Source organism: Aquarana catesbeiana, linkage group LG04, assembly GCF_042186555.1.
Source record: "Aquarana catesbeiana isolate 2022-GZ linkage group LG04, ASM4218655v1, whole genome shotgun sequence".
NCBI lineage: Eukaryota > Metazoa > Chordata > Amphibia > Anura > Ranidae > Aquarana > Aquarana catesbeiana.
Window position 1 is genome coordinate 575,510,624 of NC_133327.1, and position 16,632 is coordinate 575,527,255.

General features: G+C 40.1%; 1 protein-coding gene across 2 annotated transcripts in view; it reads right to left on the reverse strand.

Annotated features, from left to right (window-relative positions):
• Positions 1 to 1,865: 1,865 nt before the first annotated feature.
• PAPOLG (poly(A) polymerase gamma) overlaps positions 1,866 to 16,632 on the reverse strand; it is an 81,534-nt gene continuing 66,767 nt past the window's right edge. Inside the window, exons 16-23 of one of the 2 annotated variants that reach the window (XM_073628105.1) lie at positions 15,841 to 15,962; positions 15,211 to 15,383; positions 13,371 to 13,553; positions 11,500 to 11,579; positions 11,168 to 11,394; positions 7,955 to 8,026; positions 7,785 to 7,844; positions 1,866 to 2,191 (exon numbers count right to left, since the gene is read on the reverse strand). In XM_073628105.1, the coding sequence (XP_073484206.1) occupies positions 2,093 to 2,191; positions 7,785 to 7,844; positions 7,955 to 8,026; positions 11,168 to 11,394; positions 11,500 to 11,579; positions 13,371 to 13,553; positions 15,211 to 15,383; positions 15,841 to 15,962 (1,016 nt within the window). In that variant the 3' untranslated portion in view covers positions 1,866 to 2,092. Of the gene's footprint in view, positions 2,192 to 7,784; positions 7,845 to 7,954; positions 8,027 to 11,167; positions 11,395 to 11,499; positions 11,580 to 13,370; positions 13,554 to 15,210; positions 15,387 to 15,840; positions 15,963 to 16,632 lie in introns of both variants that reach the window. The other variant, XM_073628104.1, reaches the window with a different exon arrangement.

A 16,632-nucleotide genomic window follows, 5' to 3' on the forward strand; every position in this document is an offset into this window, starting at 1 on the left:
AGTAACTATATGTGCAATTTGACCAGGGCCACATAGAGTACCCCCTAGTCCAGAGGACCTGTAAAACCGTTCCGTCAGAACGTTAGGGGAAAAAAAAAAAAGTTTGTACGGGTACTAAGCTCGTGCCTATAGTGTGCTGATCCCAAACGTCATACTTTTTATGAAATATGGTTCTTTATCCTGAATTTTCAGGAGTGGAACCAGTATAATACTGCAATCCGGGGGAATTGTATCATTTTTAGGAAAAGAGAGAAAAGGTGACACCATTGGTGTCAATATGACCGTGGATTATAAGGTTTTACCACAACAAGGCATTTTAATGTTAACATCTTAATTTTGTAAAAACTGGCCTTTCATTCCCAAACAAAACAAAAACTAAAAAAAAAAAAAAAAAAAAAAAACACAAACAAACACACACAACCAAAAGTGGGGGGAGTAGTTTTTTTTATTGTCATGTTTGAAAGATGGATATACAAAAAAAATATAGTCTGAATATATGACTTACATTATAGTAGGATTTATTTGGCAGTACATTAGGACATGACATACAGTAGACTTACAACAAAATAGAGTTCATATGAAAAAAAAAAAAAAAAAAAAAAAAAAAACTCTAAAAATAATGAACAGCATAATAAAAGGTTATCAGCAAAAGCAAGAATTTAAATAGTTCCTGAGGCAATTATGAAAGAATACTTTTTCTCTGACAAAAAGCCTGAACTTTAGCAGCCATAGGATTTTATGCAATAATCAAAAAAATATGGATTGTTTTTGCTTTAGAATACCTTCTCTGAAATCAACCTCCCACACCCACTCTCCTACTTGCTTTGTAAAATCAAAGCTGCCTAAAGTCATTACATACTGGAGAGGCCATCAAATGATTTTTCTTGCATGTTTGTGCCTATAGGGAAGGGAGGTAGGAGGTAGGAGTTGTGCACGTGCTGGCTGTCTCAAATAAAACAATGAATGGCTGGAAAAAAAATCCATCCTGGCCATCAATCTTTCCCTGAGCAGGCTTAGCCATGGTCATGGAGGCACCTAAAATAGGAACATTCCCCCGATTTGATCACAAATGACTGAACCAAGCAGATGTTCCCCTAGGTCTGTAGGTCAGAGAGGTGCTTGTGTGAATTGATATCAGTTTTCACCTGCAGATGAAACTGGAAATGAGGGCTTTAGTTCCATGTGGAAATGCAAAGTGGTGTGCAACTATAAAGATTAGGAGGAGAGGGGTTTTGAAATTTACAGTAATTTCATAAACCCTATAACTGTGGGAATAGGTTATTTGTTTTACTATTGGCCATTTTAGAGGTCACATCTGTATGTTATGGGTACAGACATAACATGCCAAGACACTAATCTATAGTTAATGGGATGGATGACCCAATCTGAATTTATATTTAAAGTTTCCTGATAAATTAAGGGAAGTTAGTGATCTATCCAAATATTGTCCTGAACATTAATGTTAAACTTACCCTTTAAGTCTCCACGGGAGACAGTTTACCTTTGTATTCCAGAAAGAAATTAAAATCTTTATCTGCGTTGAAAGCAGATTATGAAGTGTTGGCAAGCCCACAGAAAACAAGGCTTTAATTTACTACCCAGGAAAAACTAACAACCCAGATAGTGAGGTAAAGTAAATCAATACAAGTTGGAACACAAATCAGATTCCGGAACAAAAAAGGACAGACGCACACAACAAAGGCTCTCAACAGCTTTGCATACAAATAAGACATCATTTTTCTTTGTTTTTAAATATTTTAAACAATTTTGAGAATACACTGACTGAAAAAAAGCACAGAACACATCACAAATGGAAAATATTACAATTACTTTTTTTTTTACTTTTTAAGTTTTTTGCAAAAAAAAAAAAAAAAAAAAAAAAAGTGAAAGGGGACTTTAAAAAGACTAAAATTGTGTGCAGAAAGTGTTGGCAGTACACAGCTTTGGGCTGGAAACAGGAGGTGGTTTGCATCCCTACCATTCTTCGACGAACCATACAAACCAGCATGTATAAGCAGCTATGCACGGGCATTTGTCAAAAAATACCTTGTGAGCTGCTCAGTTATTGCTTCAGACATCCATAAGAGTGGAGTTACCGGTTTAATGTAAGTCTAATAGAATTTTTAGCCAATCGCACTCTACTGGTTGGTACAGGTGAAGATGCATCAGGCAGCTCGTTACTCTGTAGCCTCTAAACATGACGGGAAGAAAAAAAACAAAACGAAAAAAAAAAAGTTACAATGGTAGATTACACAGCATTTTAAAAAAAAGTTACTGAATTGTATACTTCAGGAGTCTATATGTAATAAAAGCAGGGGAATCACAGTTCTATTAGGATAACCAAAGTCAAAAACATTGTTTCAAGTTACAGTAGGATGGGTTAAACCTTACTGATCCAGTAAGCAAAGATTATAGTGTAAATTTGTATTAAAAACTGAAAAAAAAAAAAAAAAAAAACCAAAAAAAAAAAAAAGGACACAAAAAAGATTTAACTTGTAAAATCCTTTTACTGTTGGAGCACATCAGATGACTTCATACTCATGACTACCTGGGTTGGGCTGCCACCTTCAGGTGGAATGGACACCATCCCAAAGAAAAGCAGGAACCCTACCACAGGCATAACCCCTCCCAGATCAGCCAAGACTCAGTTTTGTAGCAATGAGAAGCAGATACAGGGAAGGGATTACTCACTGTCCTGTGCTGTACTCAAATAAGGATTTTACGTGTATACCAACAATCCTAAATTTCCTAAATCCTACTTCACAGGATACGAAAGGACACTTCATGACTACCTGGGATGTCCCAAATACTGAGCATGAGAAGTGGGCAACAAGGGCAAACACACCCACAACTCCAAAACCGAACGGGGGGATTCCCACTACAAAGCCATCAGAAAAACTTTTACCGAAGATAGGAAAATATCCTGTAACTGGTAGAACTTGGTAAGTGTCAGAGAGGACTGGGTAACTGTCTGAACATCAGAGGCTTGATGCTGAAACAACCAGGAAGCACCGACACACATGGTGGAATGGGCCTTGACCGTGAAATGAGGCACCTTGCCCTTGATAACAGACCTAGGAATCAACTGACAAATCTACCTGGAAATAGTGGATCAAGAAGCAGGCTGACTCTTGCAAGGACCTTCAAGCAGAACAAACAGGGAATCAGACTGTCAAAAACAAAGCTGTTGACTTCAGATAAACTTGAACATCACAGAGTGAAGCACCTTCTCCTTCGGATTAGGATAAAAAGATTGCAACACAAAGTCCTGATTTAGCTGGAAGAAATCACCTTCGGTAAGAAAGGGAGCAGAGGCCTCAATACAACATTATCCTGATAAAGAACCAGGAATGGTTCTTTGTAGGAAAGCACAACCAACTCCAAGGGATCTTGCGAGCTGAAGTAATGGCAACCGAAAGACAACCTTGTATGACAAGGGAATCTCTTGGAATGGTTCAAAAAGGAGAAGTCTGCAAAACAGACAAGAACAAATGAACTTCCCATGGAGACAAGGAGGGTTGCATATGCAGAGAAATCTGTGAAACGCTGTACAAAATCTTTTTACCAATAAATGAAATGGGATAGGATATAAAACAGAATGTCCCTTGAAAGTATTTTCTTGCCCTGAGGAGGGTAAGGATTACAGTCAGAAGCATCTCTATCCCTCAGGTTTCAACAGCAATGTTGTCAAGGCCCATGACCATGAAAAGCAGGATGAAGGATCGGAACCTGCAATAGCAAATTTGGGCTCATCTGCCAAAAGATTTAGGATGCGTATACCACGTTCTTGACCAAGCAGGTGAGAACACACACTTGAATGCCCTCAACCTTACCCTGCACAACAGGCGAGGAAGAAGCTGCAGTGAAGGAAAGGCAAAGGGAATGCATAGATCAGAGAAAAAACAATCCCAAAGAGTCACCAGGGAATCTACCGCATGTATGTGGGGATCCCCAGTTCAGGACACAACCCTGTTCAGTTTACAGTTGAATCTAGACACCAACAGATCCACATCTGGTGTGCCCTAACACAAATATGTAATTAAATCTGGCAGAGAACTTGGGAGGTCAGTTCTTATTATGGAACTGGGACTTAGCGCCTTAGGGTTTGCTTCTTACGAAAGAAACTCTACTTTGATTATGGAGGAGTCAACTCTTTTACCCAATGTCACCTTCTGGAGGATGGCATTCAAAGATGGCTCAAATAAGCATCACTCTCAAAAGGGCAGCCTCTCGTTTGTTGCTTGCAGAAAAATTCCTCTGACCAACACTTGAGTCATAGGTTCCTTTTCACATGGACAGATATGGTGTCTACCTGTGAAAGTTGTTTACAGAATATTCGCAGGCATCCACAGAAACTTGAGGCTGTCTGAAAATCTTCCAGAACTGCCAGGTGGTAGGATCCCCTGGGTTCAATTTTTTGGAACAGAGCATACGCTTAACCCAAACATTAAGGGCTTCGAAAAATTAAAAAGAGGGCCTCTAATATCTTACCCATGGCATCTTTAAAGTCCAGGACCTTCAACCACCAGGTATGTCGGGGTCTTCTTCAAATAGGAAATGTCTGAGTCAAAAGCTGGAGAACCCAATTTCTTGTAAGACTCCTTCCTGGGGTAATGCTGAGCAAATTGCGTCGGAGGTGAAAACACCATCTCTGGGTGAGCCTAATCAACATACACCACATCCTGCAAGTCAGGGTGAATGAGAAACTTCAAGTTAGGGTGCACCCTGTCTGCATGAAAGCCCACCACGGTCTTGTGTGTCAGACACAGCCCCAGACCCTGACATTTCCCCTGGGAGGGCACATCCACAAATGATTTCCGAGATTCCCCCTGGCAGTGTAGGGGCTCCCTGGCAAAGCAGATTGCTAATAAGCTGGAAGCGTAGGGTCAGGTAAGAACACGTCTTGAAAGTCTTCCTGGGTGAAAAAAATAGTTGATAGAGATGATAGCTTCCATGCAGAAGTTCTAGACTCAAATTAAGACATTTGGAGGTTTGAGATCTAGAATGGGGCAAATGCATCCTTTGAGATTTGGAACAGAGGGCGAGAGTCAAAAAATTGTCTGGTATACGAGATGCTTCTATCCAGGGTTTTTTTGAGACATGCAATCCAGTTTAATATTCACTGGACATAGAACGAGCATTGACGCCTAACACTGACCTGATAATCAGCCTGCATAACCACTCGCACCGGTAGAAAGAGGGGCAAGCATGTATCAGTCAATAGTTTTGAATGGACATGCCCAGTGCTGAACACAGTGGTGGGGGCTGTGAAGTAAAAAGTAAATGTTTTGCTGGGGATGAGATGGTCACCGGATTTTTCAGCCTGCATCCTTGTTGGCACTTTTCTATGCCCCAATTTGTGCAAGGGCTTGTGACTAATGGAATAGAAGTATGTCAAGAAGAAAACCTGTTGTCAAGGTGCTTTCAGGAAAAAAGTTATTCTGATTTCATGGCACTGTTCAAGATGAAAAAAGGATGAATAGGAAATTGCACTCTTTTTGAAGTTATTTTGACTAAAAGAAGTGTGCCACTGTCGGTCAAACACACTAAACAATAAAAAAGGACTTTTCTCAGAGTTTGAGGGATACGGCATAAAAATAAAACAAGGTTATATTGCCACCTACAGGAGATATGAACACTGGGCACATAGAAATCTGAAGGCTAGAACCCATGAGGCTTTAACACTTCCTCATCTCAGTTGTAGCAAGCAGTCCCAAGACAGAATCAGAGCATGAGGGAGGGAGCCGTATTCCTCAACAGACTCTGAAAAAATACAATTTTAAAACCAAGAACAAGGGCAATAGAGCAAGGCCACCTTTAGAACCTTCTGATCAAAACTAGCATCTACAGAGACACACACTGATTTGTAAAAACTTGGAGACTGTATACCTTTCAGATCAGAGACAGAGGCCAGATGATGAAAAGCCCAAGAAGCACTCCCTGCCCTAGTAGGGTAGGCTTTAAAATGGGAAAAGTGAGCTTTTTTCCCCACAACTCATTGGCCTGCACAGTCATAGGCCTGACCTGTCAAATCCACATATAAAATAGCGGCAATGGAAGCTGGAGAACCTTTTAGGGACTTCTGGAACAATCAGGGAATCAGTTTGCCTAAACAAAAGTGCTGAAAAGTCAACCCCGGTTGATCCTCACCACATCCCGCCAATATGGGGAGCAAAAATGCAGACTGCTTTGAGTAAATAAGAGGTCCTAGGTTTCAAAACAACTGTCTTTTTGCAAGATCAAAGGGAGCTTCTTAAACTCAAACCCTTCTGGCTGAAGCAATGGTCACAAGAAAGCTATCTGAAGGGATATCAAAGAAATGTCCTGAATATATTCATTATGTTTGTTACACCAATACTAGACTTAAATCCCTGAAGTAAATGCCTAACAGTGGGAGGTCTGTGTGTAACCCTTTAAATGGAAGTACGAGTCAACATATTAGCCAGATGTTAAAAATGAAGGGCAGGGCAGACACTTGACCCTTGATGGTACCATGGGCCATGTGTTGTACCCCAAACTGAAGGAAAGAACACGACCCATGGGAAAAGGAACATGTTGAAACCCAGACTCACACAAATGAAAATAAGTCTCATATAAACAGTCTGGTTGGGTAAAAAAAAAAAAAAAAAAAAAAAAAAAAAAAAGGGGAAGGGGAAGGGGGGGGAACGACGACGACGACACAAGTCCATCCAATTCAACCCATTAAAAACAAACTCTGCACAGTATACCCACAATTGATTCAGATGAAGGCAAATAAAACCCCCTAAATAAGCAGTGGGGGAAAAAAAAAAAAAAAAAAAAAAAAAAAAACGTCCTTCCTGATCCCCCAAGTGGCATTGTAAGAGAAGAATTCAGACCTTTAAGCAATGTACAGAGCTGCCCAGAACCAGCTCCCAAGGGAGTCTAGTCCACATTTTCACAGCTTTTACTGTGAAGAAGCCTTTCCATATTTGGAAGTTACATTTTTTTCCTCCAGACATAAAGAGTGCCCTCTTGACCCAATACCACACCAAGATCATTATAAGGACCACTTATGTATTTATACATGTAACCCCCCTTAATCTCCTCTTCTCAAGAGAATACATTCAGTTCCTCTAATCTTTCCTCATAGCGGAGCTCCTCCGTGCCTTTTATCAGTTTGGTTGCTCTTCTCCAGTTCCTGGATATCCTTTTTGTGAACTGGTGCCCAAAACTGAACTGCATATTCTAGATGAGGTCTTACTTATTTGTACATGGGCAAAATAATCTCCCTATCAATAAAAAGGAAGGATTTTGCTCGCTTTGTTAACCACAGCTTGGCATTGCAGGCCATTCTTAAGCCTATGATCTACCAGAACCTTCTCCACCATTGATTCCCCCAGTCGTACGCAACCTAGTATGTACGATGCACATTTTAAACCGCCGAGTGCATAACTTTACATTTATCAACTTTAAACCTCATTTGCCACACAGTTGCCCAATTAAACAGTGCATTGAGGTCGGTTGTAAGTTGAAGACATCCTGTAAGGAAGTTATTCCACTGCAAAGCTTGGTGTCATCTGCAAACAATGAAAAATAGTACTTTTAATACCAGACCCAATATCATTTATAAAATATATTAAAAAAGTAAGGGTCTCAATACTGAACCTTGGGGTACACATTTGATAAATCTTGCAGGAAGTATATAAAACTTTAAGCAAGGTTGGGATAACTGATTAAACTCCCCTGCCTCAGAACCTGGGTTTCAACAGTCAAGCTGCCAAAACCTGGCACAAAGGTGTATAGCCAGCCTTAATAAGCAGTACCTGGGATCTGCCACGTTCAATAGTCGGAATGGGCATAGCTTCTGTGGCACCTAGTTTTTCCTACAACAGAACAAAGAAAAATCAACGGCAGTGAGAAGTAGGTTTATGCTACTAGAAAAAAAAAAAATAAATAAATAAAATTTAAAAACAGAAATCCAAATCTGCCTTACCACAGATCTCCTCCGTTCATCCTGCTCAGGTAAAGGCGGCTCCACAGAGGCAGAATCTGACAATCCTGGAATCTAGAGAAGATACCAAGGAACAAGATCAGGACACAGCAACAGAAAATTCAAAGACTTCTGCGATACATGGAAGTCACTCTCTGCAGTTATTCCTTTGCTGCTGTATTAAGGAAACATTTTAAAAAAGGTAAACCCTAGCCAGGATGAAAACTGCTAGAAAAATTATGCATCCGATTATATGTATGAATTTTGCTTTTAAAAATGTTGAAAGTCTGTGTTAAAGGCCAGTAGCCTTTAGGTTTTCAATTGCAGCACTGGGGAAAGTAACTTTTTACAGCAGTCTGATGTCTCAGATTTATTTGGAAGGGTTAAAAATAAATAAAAAAAAAAAAAAAAAAAAAAAAGGGAATATTTAGAAAGAGAAGAAACATCCATTCAAAAGAAAAATAAAGTGGATATATTGAAGGGAAAAAAAAAGAAAAAGATAGGGAATTCAGTGGGGATTTAGCCATCATTCTGGACTACAATATTCAAAACACAAATAGAAAAAAATATTGCGTACGTATTGGAATATCATTTATTGTCAAATAAACCACTGATCATACAAAAAAATACTTTGCATTGGATGTGCAGGGATTCAGTGTGTGTATGCGTGGATTTGTGCTTGCAAAACCATTACCCGAAATCTCAGGGTAAGGATTTTTTGATTCATAGTAATAACAAAAATTATAAATTGTGCGCAGTTCATTTCATGTGACACCAAAGGGGTAATTTACTTATTCCAGTGCCCATATATCTATATATATCTATCTCTCTCTCTATCTGTCACTTTGGTACCCAAAGGCCTCAATGTTGACCTTAACTGCTTCATTAGTGATTTATGAATGAGTAAAGATGAGAGAGAGATGAAATCAATACCAACCAATTAGATTTTATTTTTTTCATAGTTTTAATATATTGGCTTGTATACATCTATATTAATTTTTTTTTGTTCTCATTTCATTTTTACTTTATTCACCTCAGTTTTTTTGTTCCATATTTAGCATTTCACATTTTCCTCAATTACCTTTTTTTTTAATATATAAAATTCTTGATATTCAGATTGGCATCATTTACAATCCTAACTTTATGGATTTAATTTACACATATACACTATATTACCAAAAGTATTGGGACACCTGCCTTTACATGAACAATAATGGCATCCCAGTCTTAGTCTGTAGGGTTCAATATTGAGTTGGCCCACCCTTTGCAGCTATAACAGCTTCAACTCTTCTGGGAAGGCTGTCCACAAGGTTTAGGAGTGTGTCCATGGGAATGTTTGACCATTCTTCCAGAAGCACATTTGTGAGGTCAGGCACTTATGTGGAGGATAAGGCCTGGCTCGCAGTCTCCACTCTAATTCATCCCAAAGGTGTTCTATTGGGATGAGGTCAGGACTCTGTGCAGGCCAGTCAAGTTCCTTCACCCCAAACTCACTCATCCATGTCTTTAAGGAGCTAGTTTGTGCACTGGTGCACAGTCATGTTGGAACAGGAAGGGGCCATCCCCAAACTTTCCCACAAAGTTGGGAGCATGAAATTGTCCTAAATGTCTTGGTATGCGGACGCCTTAAGAATTCTCTTCACTTAAACTAAAGAGCCAAGCCCAACCCCTGAAAAACAACCCCACACCATAATCCCCCCTCCACCAAATGATTTGGACCAGGGCACAAAGACATGGATGAGCGAGTTTGGGGTGGAGGAACGTGACTGGCCTGCACAGATTCCTGACCTCAACCTGATAGAACACTTTTGGGATGAATTAGAGTGGAGACTGCGAGCCAAGCCTTCTCGTCCATATCAGTGCCGGACCTCACAAATGTGCTTCTGGAAGAATGGTCAAACATTCCCATAGACACACTCCTAAACCTTGTGGACAGCCTTCCCAGAACAGTTGAAGTGGTTATAGCTGCAAAGGGTGGGCCAACTTAATATTGGACCCTACAGACTGGGATGCCATTAAAGTTCATGTGTCCCAATACTTTTGGTAATATAATGTGTGCACAAGATGTACTATATTTTTGTAGTGTCAAGTTATAGCAGTGTTTCTCAACCCTTTCCAGTCAGGGTGCCCTTGAAAAGCATTTTCAGCCTCGAGGTACCCGAGTTAAAGCTTGGTTCACATTACTGAGTGTAGGGGAGTGTGAGCAAAATTGCATGGCTTCGCAACAGGCAGACAAAACACACCGCTCTTCAGCAGAAGCACAGTGGTGTCATTAATTTATGGGTACCCCCATGCATTAGCAAACGCAGTGCATTTCCGGTATGGCGGGAGCTTAAAAAAACAAAAACACATGGTTAGGGAACTAGGGTCTGGTTCACACCAGGTTCCCACACTCCAAAGACATGTTGGTAGGTTAATTAGATCCTGTCTAAAAATTGGCCCTAGTATGTGTATGTATGAATGTTAGGGACCTTAGATTGTAAGCTCCTTAAGGGTAGGGACCGATGTGAATGTACAATTTATATGTAAAGCTCTGCGTAAATTGACGGCGCTATACAAGTACCTGAAATAAATATATAAAATTTATTTAGAACATGCATAGATTAAGGTTCATTAGCATATACCCATAAATAACCTTCATCTCCATGAAACAGATAAATCACATTGTGTGCTTTAATTCATTTCTTTTTTTTACACTTTTCAAAATGATTTTACTAACTTTTAATAGTAAAAACAGCTACCACACTGCAAATTATTTGTTTGGCCATCTCTTTTTAATCCAGCCTTGAGAGGTGTAAGTAAAATGGAGTTTGCTGACCTCCCCTTCTCTTATCAACCCAGCATAAAGATCTAACGGTCTGACATCAGCTTCATTTGCTGAATACTTTCCCTTGGTCATTGAGCTTATTCCAGGTTTTTCATCCCTTCTGACAGTCTAAAAACAAAACTAGTAAGTTGACTATTTTCTTCCCCGATTGAAGGAGACTGTACAGCAGTGTATAATATAATATAATAGAATATAATATAAGTCAACACTAAATAACTGCAGGAAATGAAAATTATAAAAGAATGTGCCACTAGAGAGCTATGGACCAATTAATTCACTTATTTTGAGTCTCCTCTCTTGAATACTTCAAAAGAGTTAGGGACTAGAAAAGGGACAGGAAAAAAACAAAAAACGCATTTAATCGTTTAATGTTATAACTGTATGCAAACCTTCTGGGTGTCTTTTATACGCTTCGGAGAAAGCTCCGGAATTGGAGAATGAGGCCTTTTTGATGCAGAATTCGGGCTGACATTTAGCACCGCATTGTGCGGAGGTCCCTGAGAAAGTTCTGGAGAAGCAATGCGACGTGAAACAACATTTAGGCCAACTACTGTAGGAATACTGTAGCCAGTCGGCACCTGAGTCTTCACTGCCACAGCAGGATCAATATCAGCATCTAAAAATATAATAGGGGAAAAAATAAAATCAATTTCTCTTGTTCCATACATTCTTTCTCCTGGCAAAGAACACATTCTGGCTACAAGACTTTGTAAATGCTTACTTTTTCCAAGGACAGGAATGGACTGCCCTCGATGGGTTTCTGACGGGACATTTGGTGCAGAAGTTTCCAATTCAGGGTTCCTGAAATAAGACATTAATGTATTAACGTCTGGGAACGGCTCAAGTTAATCTCTGCTACTGTTGGTAATCATTACTGTAAGAAATCAGACTACATTTACCAACATTGAGATAGAGAGACAGAGAGACCTCACTATATAATATTACTATCCCCATTATCCCAAACATATCTACTTTGGTAAGATAATTTTCTAAAAAAACAGCAAGAAAACAGACCATTTTAGAATCACAGAATAGAGCTGTAGGAGATGCTTAGCACAAGCAACTGCATTAACAGATTTCACTTGATATAGTGATAACAGCACCAAAAAGATCAGCAATTGTGTGGGTACTATACTTTGTGGGTTGGATGCAACTTTTTCTCCTCTCCTCTTTGATGCAGGGGTGGGGGCGAGCGTCCTGTTGCTGATGGACGTCACGCCTCCCTACACCGTGTGCGTCAAGTCATCACCCGTGGCTTTGTTGCGCAGGCGTAGCGATAAACAAACATCGGCAGGTACATGAGGTGACGTGCTGCTGGCTGGTGAGCATTCCATGCTGCTCGGCTTCCCTCAATTGATCGCGACGTTGGCGGTCATCCCCAGTCACACTGGGTACATGTAATCCAACATACCCAAGGAGGCACTCTAGGGTCACTTTCCTGTGGACACTGCACTACTTGGACCGAATTGTTCACACAGGAGCTGTAGGTACTATCTTGACAGACTTTACTTTATCACTCTACAGTCTTTCCCCTTGCTTGGTTCTTTCTACCTCACATACTGGTGGTCCCTCCTGGTCTGTGCACACCAGTATGTTTCTATCACTATCCACTCGTTCCTTATCTAGGCCCTGTCACACTATTTACCCATCACCTAGGTGGACACATTTATATACCATATATCAAAAAATTAGTCACTATGTTATACACCTTGTGTGATATTTTACATACCCAATTTTATTACTACCTATAGATACTATCCTATCATTATCCATGGGGATTTTGTCCCTGGATTGTCCTTTAGTGGTCATTCCATCGGTGTTGTGGGGATCGCTGCCTCAGCTCCCAGGGCTGATGAGCCTCCGGCTGACCCTCAACTCTCCATGCCCAGGTTTGTAAGTATGAGTGGCGGGGACTCTCTCCTCTATATGAATTTTTTCTATATAAAAATTACCCAATTTAATATCTATTTAAGATTTTATAGACATCTACCCTGCATCTGCTCCTGAAGAGTGGCACTACATCCACAAAATGCGTTGAGCAATTAGATGCTCCCCTTTATACATCTTACAACTGTTACCAATATTATGTTTCATTGGATCATACCAATTTATATTATGTTTTATTGTGGAGATATATAGCAATTAATCTGGTGTTTTTATTATGCCATTATGTCATATTACTATGTATTATGTCATGAAATAAAGCTTTCCTATTTTACTAAATGTTGGTTATTACGTTATGTTAAGATATATGGTCATAATCTATGGTATACTTAGACACTACTATGATATTATGCTGTAAAGACTCCCTGGCCGCAAGTTTTATATAAAGTCCCAAATCTTGCTCCTTTATATTTGTAAGTATCGGGGATGGAGGTACATTCATTTGGCCTCAAAGTCCCAAACCCCTTTTTTGGATGCAATGCCAATTAAAATCAGACTGGGGTCCTGCTGATGTTTACAAAGGATCTGTGATTTTTTTTTTTTGTTTTTTTACAGTATGGGCCAGTTCAGATCAAATATGGGGTATATATTTTTTTTGTCTCTGGAAATTTAACTTTCATAAAACAAAGCAAAGGTGGTTGTTCTGACCTGTGTGCTTCTGGCATTGAAGGGCTGTTTGATCTAGATTTTTGAAGGGATGCAGAGGTCTGGTAATGAACGTCAGTATCTATACTGTCCAATTCTCTGGTAGTTGTCAAAGGCACATCTGTACAGACTATCCTCTGAGTTGATGGAACAATGTTTGATGTAGAGTCCTCTGGTATGGGATTCCTGAAACAGTTATTAAATGTTAAAATATATAATACAGTGGGGGAAAAATATAAAAAAAGTATTTGATCCCCTGCTAATTTTGTACGTTTGCCCATTGACAAAGAAATGATCAGTCTATAATTTTAATTGTAGGTTTATTTTAACAGTGAGAGACAACAAAAAAATTCAGAAAAAAGCATTTCAAAAAAGTTAAAATGATTTGCATTTTGGAGTGAAAAGTATTTGACCTTTTCGCAAAACATGATTTAGCACTTGGTGCAAAGCGCTTGTTGGCAATCAGAGGTCGGACGTTTCTTGTAGTTGGCCACTAGGTCTGCACACATCTTAGGAGGGACTTTGTCCCACGCCTCTTTGCAGATCCCCTCCAAGTCATTAAAGGTTTTGAGGCTCACGTTTGATAACTCAAACCTTCAGCTCCCTCCACATATTTACTATGGGCTTAAGGTCTGGAGACTGGTAAGGCCACTCCAGGACCTTAATGCGCTTCTTCTTGAGCCACTCCTTTGTTGCTTTGGCCGTGTGTTTTGGGACGTCATGCTGGAATAACCATCCACGACCCATTTTCAATGCCCTGGCTGAGTGAAGGATGTTCTCACCAAAGATTTGATGGAACATGGCCCCGTCCATCGTCCCTGATGCGGTGAAGTTGTCCTGTCCCCTTAGCAGAAAGACACCCCCAAAGCATAATGTTTCCACCTCCACGTTTGACGGTGGGGATAGTGTTCTTGGGGGTCATAGGCAGCATTCCTCCTCCTCCAAACACAGAGTTGAGTTGATGCCAAAGAGCTTGAATTTGGTCTCATCTGACCACAACACTTTCACCCAGTTCTCCTCTGAATCATTCAGATGTTCATTAGCAAATGTCAGATGGGCCTGTGCATGCGCCTTGAGCAGGGGGACCTTGCGGGCGCTGCAGGATTTCAGTCCTTTACAGCATAGTGTTACCAATGTTTTCTTGGTGACTATGGTCTCAGCTGCCTTGAGAACATTGACAAGATTCTCCTGTGTAGTTCTGGGCTGATTCCTCACCCTTCTCATAATCACTGAAACTCCACGAGGTGAGATCTTGCATTGCGCCCCAGACCGAGGAAGATTGACAGTTATTTTGTGTTTCTTCCATTTGTGAATAATCGCACCAACTGTTGTTACCCTCTCACCAAGCTGCTTGGAGATGGTCTTGAAGCCCATTCCAGCCTTGTGTAGGGCTACAATCTTGACCTGACATCCTTGGACAGCTCTTTGGTTGCTTCTGTGGACATGTGTCTTTTATACAGGTAACATGATATTAGGAGCACTCCCTTTAACAGAGTGCTCCTAATCTCAGCTTGTTACCTGTATAGAAAAAGATACCTGGGAGCCAGAAATATTGCTGATTGATCGGGGATCAAATTCTTATTTCACTCATGAAAATGCAAATCAATCGAGAATTTTGTAATGCGATTTTCTGGATATTTTTGTTGTTATTCTGTCACTCACTGTTAAAATAAACCTACCATTAAAATTAGACACTGATCATTTGTCAGTGGGCAAACGTAGAAAATCAGCAGATCAAATACTTTTTCCCTGTACTACATAAAAGTTTGTGCCTTAAATAAGAAGAAATTTGATTTTATTAGGTGAAAAATTAACTTTAACTCCAAAGGGGAACTGTACTGACCTCTGTGCCTCATAGAAAGTTGGACTGTTTGATCTAGAGGATTTGTGGCAAGATGCAAGAAACTCCAAATTTAACCCAGAGTCTGTATCCTGAGAGCTGTCCAGGCAATTGCCATCCAGGGATGTACGTTTAGAGAACAAACCAGAGGATGATTTACTAATATCTGGAATACTCTGCTGCAAAGAAAAAAAAATGGTGAGCATCATGGATATACCATGGATTGGTAACAGCAAATAAATTGGTCCATTTAAAACTGGTATTTCATTTTTATTGGGTGGTGCAGACAAGAATCACCCATTATCTTCATATATCTCTGAGATGCAGTACATGACTTTTCAGCTCCACTTTCCTGAATGTTGGGGGGGGGTATGAGGTTTTATTTAACAGTGTAGAACAGAATGCTGCAACAGGTTTTATTTTGCTGATGTAGGAGGTGTGCAATTTAATTGTGGCTAGTGAGGGTGTAAAAGTAACTGTTGGAGTGTCCTGTCACAGTTGCTAAAAAAAATAAAAATACAAAACCTAAAGGCAATCCAGCCTACCAATATTTACCCATACATGAAATCTCAGTTTTAAGTGAACTATTTAAAAACAGACTTTGGGTTCACGTGCTTAGCGTAAATCCATTACTTTCTTTCTCTTTTGCAGCGCTTCTGGAGGGAGGTACTTATGGAGTTGCTTCCTCCTCACATGTGTGGCTTCAATCTTCACATCCTTTTTCAGCAAATTTATGTTATGTGCCTGTCTGTAAACTGCAATGCAAAAGATATGTCAAATTTATCACAGGATTCCAGTAAAGCTAATCACAACTGTGGAAGTAAACCAGATCAAAATAACAAAAAACTGTTTAAAACCAAAACCCAGGTAAACAAATACACAGTCAAAATTATATCTTTTGGAGATGTTTTACCTGACAAGGATTTGCATTTCTGTCTGACCAATTCTGAGATTTACATTGCCCTGCCAGACAGCACAGCCAGGCTTGGTGACAGGACTTTTCCTTGGTCATTAAAACGGATCTCCACCCAATTAGGGGAAGCTCGTTTGCCACTTCCGGGTGACTTTGTCGTGACTAAGTCACTCGGAAGTTCGCCCCCCCCGCACTATTTTCTTTGGCAATCCCAGATATAATGAATTGCAATAGTCTAGGCAGCTGCCTATCAAGGCACAGATGACGGTTTTCTTGTTCGGAAGATCCAGATATTTGAACACCCTAAGGAGTTTTAGCTGCCAGTGGCATGCACTGACCACCTTATTTACCTGAGGGGCCAGGGTTAAACCTGAGTCCAAGACGAATCCCAAGTCACAAACCTGGGAGGCCGCATCCAGAGGAGAGCCAAATGAGGGAGGCATAGCCAAATCACTGAAGATAATCACTTCAGTTTTTCCACCATTGAGTGTCAAAAAATTGGTGGACATCCA